We start from the raw sequence: 26343 nt of genomic DNA, 5'->3' as shown, positions 1-26343 counted from the left end.
CCTTCCTTCCCTGCTCAAGCATCACAGTGCCTCTACCTTACTCCCAGGCTGCTTCTGCTGAACCTCCATCACTTCAACCAGTCCCCAAGCTCCTCCAACTCCTAGCTACCTGGGTAACAAGGAGAAAGTAGAGGGGGGAAGGCTTGGAGACCAGTAGAGACAACAGAGGTCCAATATAGATGGCATCAGAGAAAGGCAGAGATATTGTGGTGCTGCAGGAAAGGAAAGTTCAGGATCAGGGTTGTTGGCAGAAAAATGTTTTGTATGCATGTTTGTGTGGATTTCAGATATTTATAGTTTTTTCACTTTCATGAGGACCCTGTGCCACTAACTCCCGTGAAATTTGAGAGCTGACTAGTTCCATCTTGAGTGAGTGCATAAAAGGGATCATCTTATGCACCCATCATTTTCTGCCCTACTTCTCTACAGCAACATAGACCAAAGAATAAAATTTAAACAATGCAGTTTACAGTTTCAAGAAAAAGGCACTGTATTTCACAATTGCTATATCTATATATATAAAAGAGTGATGGCATCAGGGCAGCGGACAAAACAACAAAACTACAGGCCCCCCAACCTCGAAATTTGACAACACAACCCATCATCCACGCCTCAAGGTTGTTACAACAAAAAGAAAAGAAAAATAAAGTCCTAATTAGAGGGAGAGCAATAATTTTTTTTATCCAATTGCTGCCAGTTTAGAGGGTTAATCTCTGCCCACTTGGTTGCCTAGCAACCAAGGGACAGCCAGGTTTCAGTTAGGGGACAGGCAGATTTAGGCCTTACTTAGGTTTCTTCCACAGATTATCTAATTTGCACTGGATTATATGGCAGTGTAGACTCAAGGCCCTTCAACACAGCTATATAACCCATTTATAATCTTATATTATCTGCTTTGCACTGGATTATCTTGACTCCACACTGCCATATAATCCACTTCAGTGTGCATTTTATACAGCTGTGAAGAAGGAGCCTCATATAATCCAGTTCTGAGCAGATAATATAAGATTAGAAATATACAGTAGAGTCTCACTTATCCAACGTAAACAGGCCGGCAGGATAAGTGAATATGTTGGATAATAAGAAGGGATTCAGGAAAAGCCAATTAAACATCAAATTAGGTAATCGTTATACAAATTAAGCACCAAAACATCATATTATACAACAAATTTGACAGAAAAAGTAGTTCCGTGCGCAGTAATGCTATGTAGTATTTACAGTAGAGTCTCACTTATCCAACACTCGCTTATCCAACGTTCTGGATTATCCAACACATTTTTGTAGTCAATGCTTTCAATATATCGTGATATTTTGGTGCTAAATTCATAAATACAGTAATTACTTTATAGCATTACTGTGTACTGAACTACTTTTTCTGACAAATTTGTTGTCTAACATGATGTTTTGGTGCTTAATTTGTAAAATCATAACTTAATTTGATGTTTAATAGGGTTATCCTTAATTCCTCATTATCCAACATATTCGCTTATCCAACGTTCTGCCGGCCTGTTTATGTTGGATAAGTGAGACTCTACTGTACTGTATTTACAAATTTACCACTAAAATATCACAATTAATTTAAAACACTGACTACAAAAACATTGATTATGAAAAGGCAGACTGCGTTGGATAATCCAGAACATTGTATAAGTGAATGTTGGATAAGTGAGATTCTTCTTTAATATGAAATAATTACTGGGATAGAATAATGCAGAACAATATAATCTCTAAAACCAGGACAGTAAATAAACAGGGGAATTCCACACAGGAAACAATCAGGGCCAGCTAACACCTCCCAACAAAGTATTCCCATCATCAAAGTCTGGTAAATCCTCTGTTTTCTCAGGGCCACAGACAGTAGAAGCACATAAAATATCGCAAACACCACTCTGAAAACAAGGGAATTCCAGACAGGAAACAATCAGGGCCAGCTAACACCTCCCAACAAAAAATTCACTCAGGGAGGAAACAGCCAGGCTTTAAAGCTGCAAGGCCATTACACCCTAATCATTTTTCCTAATTGCAGCATTCATACTTGCCTCCAACAAACAAAAAAAAACCAATCAGAAATATTGTATATTCACAACCTTTAGGAAATAATATCCCCTGATGGCGCAGCATATTAAAGTGCTGAGCTGCTGAACTTCTGGACCGAAAGGCCGCAGGTTTGAATTGGGGGAGCGGAGAGAGCCCCCACTGTTAGCCCCAGCTTCTGCCAACCCAGAAGTTCGAAAACATGCAAATGTAAGTGCTCCGGCGGGAAGGTAACACCGCTCCATGTAGTCATCCCACATGACCTTGGAGGAGTCTACGGACAACGCTGGCTCTTCGGCTTAGAAATGGAGATGAGCACCAACCCCCAGAGTCAGACACGACTGGACTTAATGTCAGGGGAAAACCTTTACTCTTTACCTTAACTACCACCAATTCCTCAATACTTTATTTCCCATACCACCAGACTTCGCCACAGCAACGCGTGGCTGGGCACAGCTAGTATCCTATATAATAGAATAGCAGTAGACCAGCAAAGGATAACAGCCATATTGTAATAGCATAATGAGCCATATACTATACCATGAAATTTTGTCATTTAATAGACATAAGATAATACGTGGATGAAAAACTTGGCCCTCCAAATGTTGCTGGCTAACAGCTTCCATGGTCCTATACCACCGACTATGCTGGAACCTCTAGAGAACCACATGTTCCATATCCATGACAAAGACCCACATTTTTGTACAGAAGAGGTCATTTGAGGGGTGTTGTCAAATAATATGATCTACCTTGTAATGCAGTATCACTTTCTGACTATCTATTAATTTATCTTAACTTTGGCATCAAATAGTTGCCTTCTTGTAAGGCCCCTCTGAGTCCCCTGTGGGTTGAGAAGGGTGGGATATAAATGTAGTGGCAGTGGTAAACTCGGGGATAATTATTTTTATTATTATTTTATTTCTTACCCGCCTCTCCTCTTGAGGCAGGTTACAACATTACTAAAACACATAATCAAAACACATAAACATTTTAAAACACTCCATAAAATACATATATTAAAATATATTTCCATAAAATACATATTAAAATATACAAAACAAAAGTTAGACCTAGAGTTTAAAATTTGTCATTAAAACTGTCTGGGCAGGCATACTGGAAGAGATGGATCTTCACTTATGTCTTAAATGCTATGTTTGGCTTCTTTCTACATCTGTAAGACTACGGTGCTTAGACAACAGTTCTTGACATAATCCATCTGCCTTAGCTATGGGGAAAAAAACATGATGCTTGAAAGAAAGGTGATTCAACAAGGCTATTAAGACTGTGGTTTTCTAGACTCAGGGCAACATTTTATTTCATTTTGGTTATACTGGCTTGTACAAATGGAGTGGGTTTTCTCACCGTAATCAATACCATGGTGGGTGGTATAGTGAAACCAGAACATTTCCTCCACTACACCCTGCTATTAAAACACAACACAGGAAGTGGGAATATTAGCCGCCTTGAGTCCCCTCCAGGGTGAGAAAGGTGGGACATAAATATGGCAAATAAATTTTTAAAAAATATTACTCTCCTTTTGGCAATGACAGAGAGGATGAACAGAATAACCACTACACAATGATAACACAAATTTGGGGGTAGTCAACAAACCTTCCTATCATCAAACATATTCTTTGAACACACATCCTGGTTGATGATACGAATTCTGATATGAAATTTCAATTCACAAATCACCAAGATAAATAGCTAGAACTATGGAACATGAACATTTGGTCAGAAGGCAAGACTTTTGCCTAAGAGACAGCAATAGAAAACCTCCTTTTGTAAAGACAGTAAATTAATTGCTATTATTATTATTATTATTATTATTATTATTATTATTATTATTACTACTACTACTACTACTATTACAATGCAACAAGCAAACAGCAACCAATGTATTTAATGCTGGCAGTGTTCATCAGGTCTCTATACAGCCAATAATCCCAGATCCCTTCACCCCTGTTATCCATTTTTACATCATCATAGATAAAGTTGTCTTTTTAAAAACTGCAAATGAGGATTGAAAAACATTTTTTGCATCTTTGCAACCGTCACTTTTTGTATGCCTTTCCTTGCATACAAGAAATTTTATCTGAGTTCTTAGCTGCAAAGTCATGTGAATGAATCTAATCACAAGCTCATAGGAGTCAGTCACTGAGTGGCATGAGACTTATGTCTCACCAATGCCTCTGCTAGTCAGGCTGAATAAATTAGACCCTTTTCCGGTGTTTAAGCTAAAACAACTAATAATTGGACAAAATTATTTTCAACTCCAAGTTAACTCAAAATTAATCCCTAATGAGTCTTCCACATGCCTATAATCACAATAAATAGGCTTTAATTCTAAAATACAATGAATATCTGATGGAGTTTGCTTCCAGAACATACAGTGGATACCCAAATCCATGGATGCTTAAGTTCCATTATATACAGTAGTGTAGTAAAATGGTGCCCCTTACACAAGATGGCAAAATCAAGGTTTGTTCTTTAGATTTTTTTAAGAGGGTTGTTATTTTCATGTTGTAGATGAGATCTGTGGATACAGAATCCATGAATAGACGGACAGTTGAGTTAAATTTTTCCCTTCCTCTCTCCAGTATAGCTGCCTGTGCAAAGATATTTGACAGGATGCAAGGAGAATGGGACATGCAGCAAAAGAAAGGGAGGGGAAATCAAAAAACAAAGCGAGACTTCCTCATATATGGAAATACTCTAGGTACTGATGGATCTAAGCCAGTATCTTGATTCCCTTCAATGCAGGGCTAGAATTTGAGTAACTTGAAATATAAAGTTAAGCAGCTGCCTACTATTATTAAGCATTCCATTCATATTTCAAAACCATAAAGGTGATTAATACTATCACAATTACTAATTCAGAAACACTTTCCACTCTAACCTATCTTGACGTTTCAGAATATTTCCTCACTTGGAACATAACCCTTTAAGCAAAATAATCTATTTTTAGAGTCTGAAAAACACGAGCAAATTGTGACAGAGATTTCCTGTCTGAAGCATTAATCATGAGATAACCTCTGATATGTACACTTGCCAGAAGGTTGTTATTTCCTCTTTAAAAACACACTTCATATTATTAGCCTTGATTACTAATAAGACTCTATGCTACAAAGCATAGAGGTGCAAAAGGTTTTTAAACAGAGCCTGGATGGCCATCTGTCAGGAATGCTTTGAATGTGAATTTCCTGCTTCTTGGCAGGGGGTTGGACTGGATGGTGCAAGAGGTCTCTTCCAATTCTGTGACTCTATGATTCTATGCTCAGGAAAATGCTCAGGAAAATATCATTCCTTTCCCATGTATATCCAGCGATTCCATATTTTCTCACATTAAAGACAGGTCTGAAACACCTAAACTAGACCAAGGGATCTTACAGCCTTCCTGATGCCGTAAGACTACAACTCCCAACATCCCTCACTATTTGCAATGGAGCTGGGGGTTGCAGTCCAAGAATATCTGGAGGTTCTCATGATTCCCATCCCAATGTAAATAGAGAAACTCACACCCCAACAATGTTAATAGAAACGCCAGAGCCTAAATAGTAGCATCAGATTAAAATTGCCAGGTGCTATCTCTTTGAGTAGTGCTCTATGCAGTTGACCTATATCAGCAGTAGCCAAAGATTGCCTTTCAGATGCTGTTGAGTTGCTAATCCAATGATCTCTCAGCATCAGCTCTGAAGGTTATTTCTGATGGGAACTGCAGTCCAACAACATCTGTAGGAAAACAATTGCCCATTCCTGGCCTCCAGAGCTCTTATTCACACTTTTATAATTAATCCAGCTGCACTAAGCCTTCAGTAATATGAAATACTTATCTGAATATACTTATCTGAAATGCTTGGGACCAAATGTTTTTTGGAAATTTTCAGATTTTTGAAATGCCTGTATTTGCCAATATGTACATAATGAGATATCTCAGAAGCCCCCGGTGGCGCAATGGGTTAAACCCTTGTGCTAGCAGGATTGCAGACTGAAAGGTCGGCAGTTTGAATCCGGGGAGCGCAGTGAGCTCCCATCTGTCAGCTCCAGCTTCCCATGCGGGGACATGAGAGAAGCCTCCCACAGGATAGTAAAACATTTGGGCATCGCATGGGCAACGTCCTTGTAGATGGCCAATTCTCTCACACCAGAAGCAACTTGCTGTTTTCAAGTCGCTCCTGACACACACAAAAAATGAAATATCTCGTGGGAGAGACCAATGTCTAAACCCAAAATTCATTTATTTTTCCTATACACCTTGTACACATAATAGTCTGAATATAATTTTATACAATGTTTTTAACAATGTTGATGTTAAATATTGCTACTGACCAAAACCATTGGCTGTATCAGGCATCTCCAACCTGGTGTTTTCTAGACTTTGAACTATAGCTCCAAGAATCTGGGATGGGTGGTCCAACATGTTGAGAAAGACTAGTATTAACTCCGATGATGATGTTAAACAACTTATGGAGGGTTTCAATTCTCCTATACAAACAATGAGAACGGGGCTCAGCTCTGTGCACATCCTTTCCTCACCACTCAGAAAGGAACAAGAGAGATTAGGCTCTTGCTATATATTTTTGCTTTTCAAAAATCAGCACAAAGGCCTCAATCCCCATGTTTCCTTTTGTCATCATAAAGAAAGCAAAAATTCAAGCTATATGCAACGGATTGATCTTGGGAGGAATACGTCTGAATCTTAACCTTAGACATGATTCAAAACATGGAAGTGATTTTTTTTTTTAGCCAAATAAACTTTTAAAATACTAACATCTTCTTTTTGAAGTAAACGTCTTCTTATGTAAGCGTTCCACTAATTTATCACCCTGCCAATTACTCTTTTAGCTTTGTTAATTAAGCGGAAGTCTTTACTAATTACAGCATATTAAGAGAAAAAAGTGTCGAAGACATTAACCTCAAATGCATTGCTTTCTATTAAAGCACGACAATTTTAAGTTAAATGGTCTATCGATAGCCTAGTCTAAAATATCTGCTGAAACTGCAACACAAGTTTCAACAGCTTCCTATACCTGAAAAAAAGAGAATAGAAACAGCTTGGCTGGAAAGGCCTTAGAAAACCCTTTGCATAATTTCTATACAAACTGCCAATCCTGAAAGCTCATAAATCAAGTATTTTATTGTATTGGTTTTCCCTAATCCTGTTATTAGTTATTAAAATAATTATACTCCACACTTTCTCATGAGATATTTTAGGATGGTATATAAAATGATAAACAGATCAAAACAATTCCAGAGGAAAACAGTCAAACAGCTTAATTGGGATACATAACAAATATGCTAACACATCAAAACAGCTACAATAATTAAAAGCCATTCACATGTACAATTAAAGTAAATTAAGCCCCAAGGTTTTTCATAAAATGACAAGTTTTGACTTGGCACTGGAAAGAAACAAACATTGCCGTTATTGGACCTCTAAAGGGAAGGAATTTCCACAATGAAATGAAATAATATTGCTCACATAAAGGAAGAGCAATATTCTCTCAATCTTCAGGCAGGTGTGTGTCTGTGTGAGCGTGTGAGCGTGTGAGTGTGTGTGTGGAGATGTGCTCCATTGAGCATCAAGGTCTCAAGCCATTTAGGACTTTAACAGTCATCACTAGTGCCTTGGATTCAAGCAGTAGCAAAATGGTAGCCAGTGCAGTTCTTTTAAGGTTAGTGATATGTGATTCTACATGGTATGCTGATCAGCAATCTAGCTGCTGCAGTTTGCATTATTAGCTGTATAGTCTTTGATTCATCTTCAAGAGCAGGCCCACTAAGAATACATGAGATTGCTAGCCTTAAGTTATGAGTGTATGGAGTATTATGGCATTGTCACAAATCTTAGCATCCCAAAGATAACTGAAGATTACCAATAGAATGAGGCTTATCTTCTAATTGTGGCTGAGAAATCAGGGTCCCATTCATGTTAAGAAAGATAGTACTTTTATTCCACTTTAACCGATATGGTTAATCTTGGGGAGGGGGGTGTAGTTTGATGAACCAAGCACCCATTTTTTTTCTCCTCCAGCCCAAGTATTCCCTCCCTTCCTCCTTCCAGGCATGAGAAAGGTAATGAGAAACTGGGCAGCTGGAAAAAGAAAGGGAGGAATCCAGCGCCCATTTCTTTTTCCACTTGCCCAATGGCTCCTTGTCTTCCTCATTGCCAAAGCATCTGATTTTCTGGCACTGTTCTCTGCCCACCCCCATCCCCACCCACTGCCATCATTCGTAGGGAATTACAAGCCTCATCGTGCATTTGAGTCTCCTTCAGTCTCACAAAGCTTGCAGTCCCTCTTAAAATGGCATAGGGCAGCTGTAAAAAAAAGTTTGGGGATTGAATTCGCAAAGGTGAAACCTGTGAAAGGGGAGGACTGGCTGTATTCCAAGTCTCTCTAACATGTAGCTAAAAAAGTGATTGGTCTTAACTGCAAAATTGTTGTTCTTCTGCTGTGGCTAATACATTTGGACAAGAATTAATTGGCACAGCACACTTGGTTTCCTGGTGTCCATCATGGTCACACTGCCAATTACCTACAAATGAATGATAATGTAAAACAGGAGTGGGAACAGCAAAGCAAGAGAGGGTCAATTTTCACCCAGTGGCAGTCTATACCTCATAATTTAGCCTGTAAACTGACCAGAATTCTTTTTGTAGTTGACATTTTTTCTGTTGTTTATAAGGGGGTTTTTTTCATGTCAGGAGTGACTTGGGAAACTGCAAATCACTTCTGTTGTGAGAGAATTGGCTGTCTGCAAGCACATTGTCCAGGGAACACCTGGATATTTGATGTTTTACCAGCCTGTGGGAGGCTTCTGTCATGTCCCATTTATTAGGTGAAAAACAGGTTTTGATTTGAAAAGCTAAGTAGCTCTTTAAGGGCATTTTAAGGGCTTTGGGGTATTTTTTTTTCTCCTGAAAATTTAAAAAATAATTCTGGTTTAAGCTTTTTTCTTGAAAAAAATCAGTCAGAGGTTTTGCCCATATAAAACCGTTTTGCAGAGAGTTCTTGCTCACTAACATAGCAGAAGGTATATTAGTGAGCAAGAACCCTCTGCAAAATGGTTTAAATAAAGGAGAGGGCTGATATCAATGTCCCATCACACAGCAGATTTAAAGAGGGCTTTTAACTTTCTGCTCTGTACCTTCATGCCACAGTTGAACACTTAAGCTAATACCAAGATTCCTTGGAACAAATATGGTATAGTTTTAGAATCCTTTCAGTTCAACAGCACTACAAGTTATAGCTGATAAGCTAAATAAATAGCTGTACAAGTTCAATGATGTTGAGCTATGCACTTTATATGTTTTAAGTTTTGTATACTGTTCCATGTGTATTAATGTTTAATATAAATCTTCTTTTAAACTGTTTGTGTTTTTACTGTATTGTTGTTTTTATTGACATTACATTTTTGCCAGATCTGTAAGCTGCCTTGAGTCCCTTCGGGCGAGAAAGGCAGGATAGAAATGACGTAAATAAATAAATAATAAATATCATGGAATCTAAGACATAATGGACCACATGTCAGTTAAAACTTCAACACACAGATAAGATGTTAAGCAAAGACAAGAAACTTCAAAATGCTGATCAACTCCAATTCCCAGCATTCCTATTCAAACTCATCTGAGGTTGACAGTGAAGAGCATCCCTCTTCTTCTGAGTTCAGAAACAAAGCAGGTCCCTATGACTGTCACAAGAGAGAGAGATTGAGAGGGCAAGTGATCTCTGGAAATGAACACAAGAGAAGTCTAGGTGAAACCCGTTTGTCCAAGTAATGTGGTTTTCCAGAGTTATAACACTGGCACTCTACTTCCTATCTTTGTCCAAATGCCAAAATAGATCAAAGCACAGAAATCTAAATGGTTCGAGCACTGCCTATCTTTACAACCACATTCCCCCCTATGTACCTGCGCAAACATTAAGATCTGCCAGGAAGACCCCTCTCGTGGTCCCACCACCATCACAAGAATGGTTGGTGGAGACGAGGGAGAGGGCCTTCTTAGTGGTGCCCCCCCGGCTTTGTAACGCCCTCGCCAGGGAGATTAGGCAGGCCTCGACACTGTCCTCCTTCCGGAGGGAATTGAAGACTTGGATGTTTAGACAAGCCTTTGAGAATGTCTAGCCCAATGGTCTGCAATTATGATACAGCACAGCACTTTCATCCCATTCCCTTGTTCCTTAGCTACAAATTGCACTATCCCTTTCCCTTTCTCCTTGTTTACAGTTGGCCATGTTTTTACGACAGATTACACTATACGAGGATTATTGGGCACTGTTCTGAGTTCAAATTGATTTATATACTAGTGGTTTTATTTTGTATTGTACTGTGTGTTTATTTTACGTGTTGTTTTAGGCACCTTGTGCCATATATAAGCCGCCCCAAGTCCCCTCGGGGAGATGGAGGCAGGGTACAAAAATAAAGTTATAATTAAAGTTATCATAACCTACCAACTCTTCCTTCAGTCCCCTGCCGATCATCATTATTGTTGTTTCCATAAAATGTATGCCACTCATGACTAGACAAAAGGCAAAGCCATCTTACAGAGCAAAATTGAACTTTCTTCCCCTCCAGGACTTCTTACTCTGAAATTTGCCTTTTCATAGAAAGAATCAGTAATTCTCTTGTCCTTTGAACCAGTACCATGAGTCTGGTAAACGTAACTAGGTTAGTACAAAGGCCTGAAGGTGATCAACATCTGGGAATTTCCTGAGTCAGAAATATGATATACATCTTCAACAGCTCAAAGGTTTAGACTGGGAGAGACATGCTAACAGCATTTTTATGGTATATTTATTAAGAATTATATGACTTGGTTATTATGAGAGTCAATGGGTAAAAACAAAGAAAAAATGTGGGTCTATGGGGATATTAACAGGTTTTTTTGTGATTTCTATAGGAGCTCCTTGAACAAAAATGGCAAGTAGAATGAAATTTACCTATTTCAATGTGCATGGCTCGGACAATCCCATAAAAGAGAATTTTAACTCAACCATTTATTCCAGGAAATTTTAAAAAATAAAATAAAATAAAACACGAAGGCACTTCCTACTGTTTTGACAGGCAAGAAAATTAGATGTCAAGCTCATCTACCATTCTGTGCCATTACAACGGTTCATAGAAATATGGAAAGGAGAATCAAATTGACCACTACCTGTTTTCCAGAAACAGGACTAATGATTTAATGACTTATAATCCAAATGCCACAAAATAAAAGAGTGTAAACAGTTTATCCACAGGACACAGATAATTGCCCGCCACAAATATAGCAGAACGAAATGTGTTATTGAATCAAGAATACATTTAGTAAAATGCCTCCCAAGGCTTGATGCAAGGATATTACGCCCGAGCTGCAAAGAAAAAACAAAGAAACCCATCAAGTGAGGCCAAACCCAGAAAGATGGAAAGGCTTTTCCTGCATCCATTTGAAAATTAGTAGTTTGACCAGCTGCCTGGTTGCCCCTGGTGACCAAGAATTAAATCCAAACTGAATAGGTGAGTGAGTGGGCTAGAAAAAAAAATCAGAGCAATCTGTCCCACCTTTGCCAGCTCCTTAAGCGTCCATCCTGACTGCTGAGAAAATAAGGCTGTGGCAATGTAAAGGTTGGCAAAAAAGGAAAAAAGCACTCTACTTAAGCTTTACCACCCCACTGCACTTCTATCCTGCAATTATATTTGTTATTATTTTTATTAGCCAGCCTATTACTCATAAGAGATTACCTGGAAAGCTTAATAGGTAAGCAACATTTTGCAGGCTATTAATTAGCAGAAAACAGCTTCACAAAAAACACTTTTGTCCAGAATCAAAACGCACAGTTCTATAATCCCTTAACTGTAAAATGCCTGCATTTTTTATTTTAAAAAAGCAATAATATTTTTAAAAAATATGGAGCAAATAATAATAATAATAATAATAATAACAATTAATAATAATAACAACAACAATAATAATAACTTTTTTTCTTACCCGCCTCCTCTCATAGCTTGAGGGGGGTTACAATACTGCTAAAACACATAATCAAAACATTCCATAAAATATGAATGAAAACACAACTCCACATATGAAAACACAACTCCACAAAATACATATTAAAATACATAAAACAAAAGTTAAACATAGAGTGGAAGTTTAAAATTTATCATTAAAACTATCTAGGTAGGCCTGACAGAAGAGGCAGGTCTTCACTTACAGTAAAAAGAAACACAACTGACATTAAGTTATCTTGGTAAAAAGGTAAAGGTTTCCCCTGACATTAAGTCCAGTCATGTCTGACTCTGGGGGGTTGGTGCTCATCTCCATTTCTAAGCCGAAGAGCCGACGTTGTCTGCAGACACCACCAAGGTCATGTGGCCGGCATGACTGCATGGAGCGCCATTACCTTCCCGCCGGAGCGGTACCTATTGATCTACTCACACTGGCATGTTTTCTAACTGCTAGGTTGGCAGGAGCTGGAGCTAACAGCGGCCGCTCACGCCACTCCCGGGATTTGAACCTGGGACCTTTCGTTCTCCAGCTATTTCGGTCTCCAGTTATCTTACACAACTGAAAATGTTTTGTTTGAGGCCCCCTTCTATGCTGCTGTAAAAAATCCAGATTATCTGTTTTGAACTGGATTATATGGCAGTGTAGACTCATGTATACCAGTCCAAGCAGACAATGCGGAATGTCTAATTTGATAATCTGGATTATCGTATATGGCAGTATAGATCCAGCCTGGCAAATGTCATCTTCCCAGTGGTACATTGAGGGCTGCATTTTTGGATGGAAATAACTTTATTTTTATATCCCGCCTCCATCTCCCCGAAGGGACTCGGGGCGGCTAACATGGGGACGAGCCCAACATCAACATAAGTTAAAACACAATCCAAGAATTAAAACAATGTAACAAAATCAATATAAAACGACATAGAACACATCAAATGCTTTAAAAACCTAGACATAAAATACATGTGAAGAGAAAGAAACTTGTGCAGAACTCTGGATAGGGCTCATAAATGGTATAAAGGCAATCAGGAAAGGCGAAGGCACGGTCTTATTAAAACACTGACAGCCTATTAAAATGAGGAGTAGTGATAAAGTTCAATAAGACGTTGTAAACAAGCTGTGTATCTGGCAGGATTGTTCACTCAAAAGCGCATTGGAACATCCACGTTTTTAGGTCCTTACAGAATGTGGACAACGAAGGTGCCAGTCTGATCTATCTGGGGAGAGAGTTCCAAGAGCCGAGGGGCCACCACCGAGAAGGTTCTCTCCCTTGTCCTCACCAACCACGCTTGAGAAAGAGGTGGGAGTGAGAGAAGGGCCTCCCCTATCTCCTCAGAGGACTCAGAGCAGTTTCCAACACAACAGGAAACATACAACACATTAAAACCATACAGCAATTAAAACATGATACCACGTAAATATAAATACATAAGACATATAGTCATATAACAATGATTTAAAACCAATGACAAAACACCCTTCAAAAAACCCAGACAAAGTCACCAGGATTCAGCATTGGAGTGGCGGGCTACAAAGTGTCAGGTGTGTCAGATGCTACAATACATAGTAGGTAGGGCGGTAAGTAAAGTGCTAAGCAAGAGCATAGCCAGCAGGTCTAAGGAAGCTCTACTCAAAGATCTGCTGAAACTACCAAGTTTTCAGATCCTTATGAAATGAGTATAAAGTAGGGGCTTGTCTGATCTCTCTGGGAAGGCAATTCCAGAGCCAGGGAGCCACCACCAAGAAGGCCCTCTCCCTCGTCCCTACCAACCGTGCTTGTGACAGTGGTGGGAGCGAGAGGAGGGCCTCCCCAGAAGATCTTAGAGCATGCGTCGGTTCATAGGGCAGATACGATCACGGAGATAGGCTGGGCCTGAGCCGTATAGGGCTTTATAGGTCATCACCTGCAGCATGAATTGGGACCGGCAGCTTATCGGCAGCCAGTGGAGCTATTTTAGTAGAGGTGTTGTATATTCCCTGCAATTAGCTCCAGTTAGGAGCCTGGCTGCTGATCTCTGAACCAGCTGGAGTTTACGGGCCATCTTCAAGGGCAGCCCCACGTAGAGAGCATTACAGTAATCCAATCTGGATGTAACCAAGAGGTGGACCACCATGGTCAAGTCAGACTTCTTGAGATACGGTCGCAGCTGGTACAGAAGTCTTAATTGTGCAAAGGTGCTCCCGGCTACCACCGACACCTGAGCATCAAGCGTCTTTAGAAGAGATTTAGAAGAGGATAAGTGTTGACCTCCCATGTTCTCCCTGATTCCATAGATCTGGTATTTCTGGTTGCTATGTGTCTTCAGGTAGACTCTGTCAAAGTGTATTATAGAATTTTCTTGGCTATATTTATTGAGAGTCACTTTTCTCAAAGGCTAAGCAAGTGTAATTTCCCAAGACCATTCTGTAGGTTTCCACACTGAGCTGGGATGTGAACCCTGGCCTCCCAGAGTCCTACTTCAACATTCATACTACAGCATACTACACCATGCTGACTCACAGTCATCACAGTGGGGTGGATTTAATTAATTTTAAATGCAGAAGCACACGTGTTCATAGTATTCCTTCTTTCTAATCAGGTTTACCAGAGAGTCCTGCAGGTATAGCTTTTGTTTTGTTCCTGGTTTAATATGTCAAATATATCAGGAATGTAAAGCACAGAATGACATTGGCTGCTCAGAAAGGAGAAATATTAGTTGTTTGACAATGGATGACATACACATGACTACCTAAAGAAAGCCCCCATAAGATGCTTAAGTCCAGAATCTAAGGTTACTTAGCTTTGCCACTGCAAGTTCATCCCAGGGGAGCCGACAGATTGCAAGTGCTTAATTTAGCACTTTATTTCATGGGTCATCTCTTACCTATCAGGAATTCCAAGTCTCTTGACACTTCTGTAAACGGAAAGGGTATTGGCCACATGCCGGTAGTTAAACCAGAATCGTGAAGTGCATACCTAAAAGAATACAGAAAAACACATACACATGTAAATGTACATACATAAATATAAATAAAAAGCATTTCAGCAATTGCTTCTTAAGATTTAGAAGCGAACTTAAGAAAAACTTTTTAAACCCGTGGAATCAATGCCTGCTGTAGAGAGGTCAAAATTCTTATTTATCTAAATATGTTCAATGTCTACATGCAGACAACAATAAAATACACACACAGCAATACTAGATCTCAGTCTCCCTTCATATACAATACATGTTTTTCTGATTAGATTTTTTTTAAGTCACCAATATCACATACTTTTTGAAATGTATTTACCTAAAACTATTCATGACTCTCTACTGTTATGTATCTAATTCTTGAGAGAGCATCCACTCTGTTCCATCCAATCTCTGTGTGAAAGCTAAGAGCAATTAATGTACCATTTGATGAGCAATACTTCTTTCTTTGGGAGCTATTTGTGCACCTCAATCTTAGGGAAATGGTATTCTGCCAACGTTGCAGAAAGAAATTTGAGAAACTTACCAAAACTGCCCAGTTGTTTGTGTGCCCACTTCTAAAGAATTGCTCTGCCTGCTCCTGAAAGGAAAATATACAAAATAACTGCAGAGGAAAACAAACAGCCAAGAACACTGTTGCTCACCAGAATTACATATGGAAGGATTTATGCTCCATGGTAGCTTGTCATTAAAAGCAATTTCATGGAGAGGACAATGTGCCTATTACACAAATAAAGAGTGAGACTGAACAAGAGAAGGCAGTTATGATGGAGGAGGATTTTTTTGAGTGCTGGAGCTCATTATAACAATTCTCACAGTTGCATTACCAAGCAGAGTCTGAACATACAGGGGTTGATCCATAGAAACAAACCAGTCCTAATAGTATCTATATCAACTAGGAACAGTGTACAAAAACTCTTATAGCATCTTAAAAGGCAAACCGCTTATTGATTAAGAAGTAGTTAATCTCTAAAGTGCTACAAGATATCTTTGTATACTGATAGTGCAGACTGGCATGGCTATGTCTTTGAATTCCAAACAGGAACATGACTACTTTCTGAGTCTTAATTAAGTACCTAACAAGCCATCGTAAAACAATTTGTATAAACGCATGCACAGCATAATCCTTGAAGGACATTGTTTTCTCAGATAATATAAAAACAGCTCACAGCTCACCCCCACCATTGCAATTATTATTATTATTATTATTATTATTATTATTATTATTATTATTAATATATTTCTTACCCGCCTCTCCTCGTGGCTCGAGGTAGGTTACAACATAGCGAAAAACACACAATCATCATAAATATTGTATAGAATACACATATTAAAATGTATTTCTGCAAATACATATATTAAAATACACAGAACAACAATTAAAATAGGGTGAACACAAAATGCAAGTTGGTTGCCAGTTGGGTTCTGACTGGTTGGAGTAACCGCCCCAAAGGACCTAAGTGTTCGTGGAGGATTGTATGGAAGAAGGCAATCCTGTAGGCAACATGGACCTAAACCATACAGGGCTTTAAAGGTCAAAGGTCAAAACCAACACTTTGTACTTTGCATGGAAACTGGTTGGCAGCCAGTGGAGTGACTTTATTATAGATGTAATATGCTCATTCCTGGATGTTCCTGAAACCAATCTGGCACTATCTTTACATGGTAGTGGGATTGCATGCTCCTTTGAGACAAGATACTAGACTGATAGTAGCCTATGTCAGACAGGATTTTGCTGAGGAGCCAAACTCAATGTGCCAAAAAGCTTTTTTTGTGTGTCAGGAGCGACTTGAGAAACTGCAAGTCACTTCTGGTGTGAGAGAATTGGCCATCTTTAAGGACGTTGCCCAGGGGATGCCCAGATGTTTGATGTTTTACCATCCTGTGGGAGGCTTCTCTCAGGTCCCTGCATGGGGAGCTAAAGGTGACAGACGGGATCTCACCCTGCTCCCCGGATTCAAACCACCAATTTTTCAGTCAGCAGTCCTGCCGGCACAAGGGTTTAACCCATTGCACCACAGGGGGTTCCTGCCAAACAGCTACTGGGCAGTAACAGTAATGGAGAGTGACACTAGCAGAGGATCTCTCAGGACCCTTCCACACAAACTCAAACCTGCAAAGGATCATGGGTTTATGAGAGGCGTCCAAGCGATGCCTCAGCTAAACCTGAATTAATCCAGAGTAACCTGGGCTTTCCCAATTTCTGCAAGATTAATTTGACACCTGAAAAGATCCAGACCTTAATATAATTGGGCCTGTGGGGATTGACTCCCAATACTGCGTTCCATGATCCCAGGGGTCAATCCCCATTGCCATCCCAGTTCTTTGGACTCTCAGAGGGAATGTAGCCACCACTACCCTCCACCACCCTTGGGAAAGTGCGGTTTGGAGGAGGCGTGAGGACTAAATCCCGCTCGGAACTGGGATATCCAAGTTCCTCTCAGTATTTACCCCTGTGTGGAAGGGCCCTCAGAGACAACAGCAGGGACACAATAGTTAAAGTTTGCTAGTACTGTGTAGAGGGACACACTGTAAACCATCTTTGAATGACTTATACAATGAAAACTTTATGATGAGACAATACAAAATGAAACAAGACAGTAACAGAAGATGAAACTCAAAAGTTGAATGGTGCTCAACAAGATGCTACAGCAGAGGATAACTACCAATGATGTAACTGAACTCAGGCCAAAAGAACATTAAGTAGTTGACATACTGAAAGGAGAAAAGCAAATCTAAAGCTGTATATGAACATGGAATGTGAAAAGCTAGTTATGGTAAACATGAAATGGAGTGTATCAACTTTATATAGCTGACAGAAATGGGACATTTTCAGTCAAACAATTACAGGGGTTGTTTTTTTTTTCAAAAATGAAAATCTAACAAGAAACAGGGTGGCATTAATAATGAGGAGAATTGTAGCAAAAACAGTCAGAGGATATAATGCAAAATTGGATCAAATAATATCAGTAAGAATTCGGGGAAACTCTATGAATATAACTATAATCCAAGTGTATGCTCCTACTACAAAGGCAGGAGAAGAAATGAAAAGATTATTTGCTGGAATCCTGGAGGAAACTGACCACATACCAAAACAGAATCCATTGTGAATCATAAGTTATTAGAATGCAAAGGCAGGAAACAGACAGAAACAAAGATTATGGGAAATGCAATCTTTGTTTCTGTTTGTTTCCTGCCTGTGCAGGGATAGCTAACACTCCAGAAGACAGGAGCAGAATTCAAAATGATCTTAACAGACTAGAGAGATGGGCTGAAACTAACAAAATGAAGTTCAACAGAGACAAATGCAAGATACTTCACTTCGACAGAAAAAATGGAATGCAAAGATACAGAATGGGGGATGCTTGGCTCAACAGCAATATGTGTGAAAAAGATCTCGGAGTCCTCGTGGGCAACAAGTTAAATATGAGCCTACAATATGATGTGGCTGCTAAAAAAGCCAACGGGATTCTGGCCTGCATAAATAGGAGTATTGCATCTAGATCCAGGGAAGTCATGCTCCCCCTCTATTCTGCCTTGGTCAGACCACACCTGGAATACTGTGTCCAATTCTGGGCACCACAGTTGAAGGGAGATGTTGACAAGCTGGAATGTGTCCAGAGGAGGGCAACTAAAATGATCAAGGGTCTGGAGAACAAGTCCTATGAGGAGCAGCTTAAAGAACTAGACATGTTTAGCCTGCAGAAGAGAAGGCTGAGAGGAGACATGATAGCCATATACAAATACGTGAAGGGAAGTCATAGGGAGGAGGGAGCAAGCTTGTTTTCTGCTGCCCTGCAGACTAGGACACGGAATAATGGCTTCAAACTACAGGAAAGGAGATTCTGTCTGAACATCAGGAAGAATTTCCTCACTGTGAGAGCTGTTCGGCAGTGGAACTCTCTCCCCCGGACTGTGGTGGAGTCTCCTTCTTTGGAGGCTTTTAAGCAGAGGCTGGATGGCTATCTGTCGGGGGTGCTTTGAATGCGATTTCCTGCTTCTTGGCAGGGGTTGGACTGGATGGCCCATGAGGTCTCTTCCAACTCTACGATTCTATGATTCTAGGACCAAAAATGAAGCAGAGACACAACTGAATTTTGAGAGGCTAACAGTTGTTCATTGCAGACACAATCTTCAAGCAACCAAAAAGGCAATGTGACCTGATGACCAATATAAAAATCAAAAACAATGCAAGGGGCAGATTATGGCACAGACCATGAACAGTTAAAATAAAAAATAAGCATAAAGCTAAGAAAGAACACTAAACTACCCCTCATGCCAAAACACAACTAAAAGAATATTTCTGTAGAAGTTAAAGATAAAACAAAAATACATTAAACTATTAATTGTGATTCTCTAGGAACAAAAGAACTCTGTACTGAAGTATGAAACAGTGTTAGAGAGGAATGCAAAAAGAGACAATCTGCCAAAAAGAAAGAAAAGTTCCAAAGGAAGATTGAAGAAACCTTTCAACCAGTTAAGAGACAAGAAGCAAAAGAAGTGTGACAGAATAAGGATCAGAACCCTGAATGCAACTGTCCTTTGACTTGTGATCAGGGACAAAAACAACTACTATAACAATCAGTGCAGAGAAACAGAAAAGGACAACCAATAAGAATAGGAGACCTATTTCACAAGATCCAAGAAATCACAGGGAAATTTAAATCAAGACTGGGGAAGCTGTACGACCAGCAAGGGAACAATTACACGAACAAGTAGAAATAAAAAATATGATGAGAACATTGGACTAAACAATTATAGAAAAGGGATGAAAGAATGGCAGATTTATTCAAACATGAACCACTTAAGACGAACCCAAATTTTAAGAAAGTGAAGATTGGAAATGCTCCATATATATTCCAAACCCCAAGAAAGGGGGCATCAGGGGTTGCAGGAACCATAAAACCATTGCACTAATCTCCTCTGCCAGCAAGGTGATGCTCAAAATTCTACCAACAAAGGATTTAACCATACATGACAGCAGGCTGGTAATCTTAAGGTCTCTGTTTTTACTGTTACCACTGTGGTTCAGGATCTTATATTTCATCTGTGGTTTTATCATAGGCTGGATCTACACTGCTTTATATGCCAGGATCTGATCCCAGATTATCTGATTGGAACTGAAATATACGAGTCTACACTGCCAGATAATCTGTGATAAACAGATAATCTGGGATCGGATCCTGGAATATAGTGCAGCATTGAACCTGCCTGGATCTACACTGTCACATAATCCTGTATCTGATCCTAGATTTTCTGCTTTGAACTGGATTATATGAGCCTACGGGCCATTCCAGCCAGACTCTATATCCCAGGATATGATCCCAGGTTTTCTGTTTATTCCAGATTATCTGGCAGTGGGGACTCATATAAAGCAGAAAACCTGGGATCAGATCCTCGGATATATGGCCTGTCTGGAAAGGCCCTACACTGTCGTATAATCTAAAGCAGATAATCTTGGATCGGAAACTGGGACCCCTTCCATACAGCTGTATAATATCCACATTGAACTGGATTACGGTAGAGTCTCACTTGTCCATTATAAACAGGCGGGTAGAACACTGGATAAGTGAAAATGTTGGATAATAAGGAGGGATTAAGGAAAATCCTATTAAACATCAAATTACATTATGATTTTACAAATTAAGCACCAAAACATCATGTTTGACAACAAATTGACAGAAAAAGCAGTTCGATACACGGTAACGTTATGTAGTAATTACTGTATGTACGAATTTAGCACCAAAACATTGCAATGTATTGAAAACATTGACTACAAAAACATTGACTACTAAGAGGCAGACTGCGTTGGATAATCTAGAACAGGGGTCCCCAAACTAAGGCCCGGGGGCCGGATGCGGCCCATCGAAGCCATTTATCCAGCCCCCAAGGCATAAGGGGATTGGGCTAAATGACCCAAGGGGTCTCTTCTTCTCTTACAACCCTTATTATTATTATCATTATTATTATTATTATTATTAAGGATGAGTGGTCATCTCTCAGGGGTGCTTTGCATCTGCTTTTGGTGCACAGAGGCAGAAGGGGGTTGGACTCAATGGCCCAAGAGGTCTCTTCCAACCCACATTATCATTATTATTATTATTATTATTATTATTATTAACATTGAGGCTGGGAGGCCATCTGTCAGGGGTGCTTTGCTTATGTTTTCGGTACACAAAAGCAGAAGGGGATTGGACTCAATGGCCCAAGGGGTCTCTTCCAACCCTCTTTATTATTATTATTATTATTATTATTATTATTGCTGCTGCTGCTGCTGCTGCTGCTGCTGTTGTTGTTGTTGTTGTTGTTGTTGTTGTTGTTGTTGTTGTTGTTGTTATTGCTCGGTGGCCAACTATAGTCTGGCCCTCCAACGGTCCGAAGGATTGTGAACTGGCCCCCTGTTTAAAAAGTTTGGGGACCCCTGATCTAGAACATTGGATAAGCGAATGTTGGATAAGTGAGACTCTACTGTATATTATTATTGATATTCTGGGCTATATGGCTGTGTGGAAGGCCCCTGTATTATATAGCAGCGTGGAAGGAACCCCAGTTTCTGAATCCAGTTTCTCTGTTTTGAACTGGATTATATGATTCTACACTGCCATATAATCCAGTTCAAAGCAGATGATCTGGATGATATGACAGTGTAGATAGGGTCTGAGAGGGGTGGTTGCAAAAACACTGGAATGTAATTCAAAAGGACCTAGGTAAACTAGACAATTGGGAACTCTGGGAGTTGTAGTTTTATACCAGTCTTTAGCCTTCTTTGCCAAAGAGTGCTGGTTCCACACCAAAACTACAACTCCCCGGATTCCATAGCACGGAGCCACAGCAGTCCAAGTGGTGTCCAACTGCATAAATCGTTCAGTGTAGAATGAACCCCAAATGTTTTTGCAGGGCTACTGATCTGCTCACGGGTTGCGTGGGGAGGGGAGCATGAAGGACAGCCCTCCCTTCCCTGTTGCCTACCTGGGCTCCACCCGCGATCGCTAAAGTGAAGCAGCCCAGTAAAACGGCGGCTGCTTTGGCTGCAGAGAGGCAAGGCGGAAGCACCATGGAGGGAGCCATGTTCAACAGCCTCATGACCAGAGGAAGCGGGGAGGAGCTCTTGTCACGCCGCCTTTTCTTAAAGCTCCAGCTCCCGCGGCTACTGTCAGCCAACTGGCTGAGGATCCAGCCTGTTCAGGAAGGGCGCTGCAGCTTTAGGTATAAGGCGCAGGGCACATATACACTTAATGCAGGTTAGCAGCCCTTGAGCTGCCATGGCTCAATGTATAGAAAAACCACAAAGTTACAAACTTGGCATTATACTAGATTTCCTTTGACCAGAAGCTGGCCACTTGGAGTGCCTCTGGTGTTGCTATAAGAAGGTCCTCCATTGTGCTTGTGGCAGGGCTCAGGCTGCATTGTAGTAAGTAGTCTGTGGTTTGCTCTTTTCCACACTCCCATGTCGTGGACCCCACTTTGTAGCCTCATTTCTTAAGGTTAGCTCTGCATTTTGTGGTTCCAGAGCACACCTTCCAAATCACTCAGTCTTCGTGTGCCCAGGAGGGAGTGTCTCATCCTCTGAGATTCCGGATGTTAACCTGCCACTTTTGGACTCTCGCTTGCTGAAGTGTTCCTGCGAGTAACTCTGTAGATCTTAAGAAGCTGTTTTATTATTTAAGGAGTTGGTTTGCTGGCTAATGTCCGAACAGAAGATGGGCTGGAGATGTCACTGCCTTGGTCCTTGCATTACAGACTGCTACTTCCCGACGGATGTCAGATGGTGCAATACCGGCTAAAGAGTATAATTTCTCCAGCGGTGTGGGGCGTAGACATCCTGTGGTAATGTGGCATGTCTCATTAAGAGTCACATCCACTATTTTAACGTGGTGAGATGTATTCCATACTGGGCATAAGTATTCAGCATTTATTTATTTATTTATTGCATGCATTTGTACCCCGCCCTTCTCCCCGAGGGGACTCAGAGCGACTTACATTCTGCCACGAGGGCCATCAACAAATATACTATAAAACAAAACAATTAAAACATGATAAAAATATACAAAAATTAAACGCTGCAAGGCAGCGATGTTGCACCATCCTCAGTCATTCAATACTGCTACAATTCAGCAGCAGAGTAGCAAAGCGCAAGGGCAGATGTCTTCACTGTATCTGGTTGTGATCCCCAGGTTGTGCCAGTCAGCTTTTGAATGATATTATTTCTAGCACCCACTTTTTGCTTGATATTCCAGCAATGTTTCTTATAAGTCAGAGCACGGCCTAGTCTACCTGCCCAAACCTATCTCCCCCTGTGAACCACCTCGGAGCTTAAGATCGTCTGGGGAGGCCTTGCTCTCGGTCCCACCTTCTTTGCAAGTGCGATTGGTGGGGATGAGAGATATGGCCTTCTCAGTGGTGGCACCCCGGTTGTGGAACTCCCTCCCAAGCAACTCCCTCCCAGCCACCTCCTTCCTGGCCTTCAGAAAGAGAGTTAAGATCTGGCTTTGGGGGCAGGCTTTTTAGAAGTAGTATTGTGCAGTAAGCTTTCTTGAAATCATACATTTGACTTTGGATCAGCTTAGACCTTGCTTTTTGAATGATGTGTCATAACATTGTACTATATTTTAATTATGTTTTTATATATGCCTAATTTTAATTTAATTTATTTCATGTATTTATGCTTTAGGCACTATGTAGTGCCATTTGTAAGTCACCTTGAGTCCCCCAGGGGTAAAGAAAGGCAGGATATAAATATGGTAAATAAATAAATAACTCCCAGGTATTTTGGTGTGCTGCAGTGCTCCAGTGGGATTCCTTCCCGAGTAATCCTCAGGGCTCGAGATGTTTGTCTGTTCTTAAGATAGAAAGCACATGTTTGAATTTTAGATGGATTAGGAATCAGCTGGTTTTCCCTGTAATAGGCAGTAAGAGCACCTAAAGCTTTGGAGAGCTTCTGTTCAACCATCTCAAACCTCCCTGCTTGGACGATGATGGCACGATCGTCAGCATAGATGAAACTCTCTGTCCCTTCTGGCAGTGGCTGGTCATTTGTGTAAATGTTAAACATTGATGGAGCAAGCACGCTCCCCTGAGGCATAGGTGCATCCACACTATAGAATTAATGCCTGTAAAACTAATGCGATGCAATCAGGGGAGCTGTGGTTTTATAAAGTCTTTGGACTTCTCAGCCAAAGAGTGCTGGTGCTTCATCAAACAATAGTTCCCAGCATCCATAACACTGAGCCATGACAGTTAACATGGTGTCAAACTGCATTAATTCTACAGTGTAGATCTGGCATGGGCAATCTTCACCCCTCCAGGTGTTTTGGACTTCAAATCCCACAATTCGTAACAGCTGGTAGCCTGTTAGGAATTGTAGTAGTTGTAGTCCAAAACACCTGGAGGGTCGAAGTTTGCCCATGCCTGGTGTAGATGCACCCTATATGAGAGTGGTGGAACCTGTCGAGTTCCAGAAGCTTGTGATTACAGTTCCCATCCTTCCAGACCTGGACACAGGGTTGACCTTATTTGGGAATTAAGTTAATTCCTCATTCAAGAAGCCATATAACGGTATTAAAGAAAATACAAAGAGTCATATTTCAGGTTTCCAACCGCTTGCCTATTTACCATACTTTATGCAGCCAACCTCATCACATTGTTCGTCTATCTTTTTCCATATTTATATGTGTATCAAAAGACAGATAGACAGAACGAAAACATTATTGATTCTTATGTATGGATCATAACATGTTCACGTTGGAGTATTTAAGTGTTACAAATGTATAAAAAGGATTCCTTTTAGGCAGCATGTTTTTACATACGTACCAGCCCCTTCTGAAATAAAAAATTCAGCTGGTGGTATCTCATTTACATGAGCTGACCTTTAAAGTTAGCAGCTTAGGTTTTCTGTCTCTCTATGTGTGAATTCAGGTATACATGCAGGCAGGAATTTATATTAATATTAGCTTAGGTACCCGACATTGCTCAGGCTAGGTATTTTGTAATGCTGTTGATTAGTAATTGTTTGGTTTTGGACTTTATGAATGGTTGTATTAGAATAAGCTAATGGGACCATTTACAAAGTGGTACATCTGATGGGCTGCAACTCCCATCAGCCAAGATTTGGTCAGGCTGCCAGTCTCATCAGGTTCAGATCTGGTTGGCTGTTATTCCCATCAACCCCAAATCTGGGTGTGTGGGAGTTGATGGTCTGCACCTAACTGATCAAGCAGGCCAACCTTTTTGTTGGAGTGTAACTCCCATAACCCCCAGTTTGTATAGTAAAGAGGTAAGGACATTGGGAGATTCGATCTGGCAAGTACAGTGAACTGTCTGATTGATTAGGAGAGAAATGCATTTGGTCATGGGTGAGACACACAGATCTCTGGATGTGGCTTGATTTGAACTCCTGTCATACTATATCATGCCCCTTAACCTTGCCAGTATAAGTTTGGTCATGAAGAGTATGTGTTCCAGGTTTGGTCCAGATCTATCATAGGTGACCATGATGTGACTCTCCAAATGTAGGTGGACTGCAACCACCTATCCACAAAAGTCAACATTGACACTGAAATATAACACCGCTTGAGCTTTGTGAATGCAGCATTCTTACAAATGAAGCAGAGTGTGTTTGAGGATCGGGACATCTGTAGGGATGTTTGTTTATAAAGGTATTGTCCTCCCAACCCAGCTGTACATCTGCGAAACGTGGACCATCTACAGACGTTACACTCAACTCCTGGAATTCCATCAGTGTTGCCTCCATAAAATCCTTCAAATATCTTAGGAAGAAAGGCAGACAAATGTTAGCATGTTGGAAGAAGCAAAGACCACCAGCATTGAAGCGATGCTCCTATGCCATCAACTCCGCTGGTCTGGCTGCGTTGTCCTAATGCCCGATCACCATCTCCCAAAGCAGTTACTCTACTCCCAACTCAAGAACGGAAAACAGAATGTTGGTGGACAGGAAAAGAGATTTAAAGATGGGCTTAAAGATAACCTCAAAAACTCTGGCATAGACACCAAGAACTGGGAAGCCCTGGCCCTTGAGTGCTCTATCTGGAGGTCAGCCGTGACCAGCAGTGCTGTGGAATTTGAAGAAGCACAAATGGAGGGTGAAAAGAAAAAACGTGCCAAGAGGAAGGTGCGTCAAAGCCAGCCCTGACCGGGACCTCTTTCCATCTGAAAACCAATGTCCTCACTGTGGAAGAACATGCAAGTCAAGAATAGGGCTCCACAGTCACCTACGTATCTACCGCCAAGACACTATACTTGGAAGGCCATCATACTCGGACAACGGGATATTGCCTAAGTAAGTAAGTAAGTAAGTAAGTAAGAACTGCAACTGCTGTTATCCTCTGTCATTGCCCCTAAGACCCCACCAGT

At 40.5% G+C, this 26343-nt stretch overlaps 1 protein-coding gene across 1 annotated transcript in view; it reads right to left on the bottom strand.

Moving 5' to 3' along the window:
* Window positions 1-22150, bottom strand: part of pigk (phosphatidylinositol glycan anchor biosynthesis class K) — a 176886-nt gene extending 154736 nt beyond the window's left edge. Inside the window, exons 1-3 of the mRNA XM_062978131.1 lie at window positions 21943-22150; window positions 15500-15553; window positions 14887-14978 (exon numbers count right to left, since the gene is read on the bottom strand). Coding sequence (XP_062834201.1) covers window positions 14887-14978; window positions 15500-15553; window positions 21943-22056 — 260 coding nt within the window. The 5' untranslated portion in view covers window positions 22057-22150. The remainder of the gene's footprint in view (window positions 1-14886; window positions 14979-15499; window positions 15554-21942) is intronic.
* Window positions 22151-26343: the final 4193 nt, after the last annotated feature.

This window comes from Anolis carolinensis, chromosome 4 (genome assembly GCF_035594765.1).
Source record: "Anolis carolinensis isolate JA03-04 chromosome 4, rAnoCar3.1.pri, whole genome shotgun sequence".
Classification (NCBI taxonomy): domain Eukaryota; kingdom Metazoa; phylum Chordata; class Lepidosauria; order Squamata; family Dactyloidae; genus Anolis; species Anolis carolinensis.
Note: the sequence above shows the minus strand (reverse complement) of the source record. Positions and strands in the feature narration are given on the sequence as shown.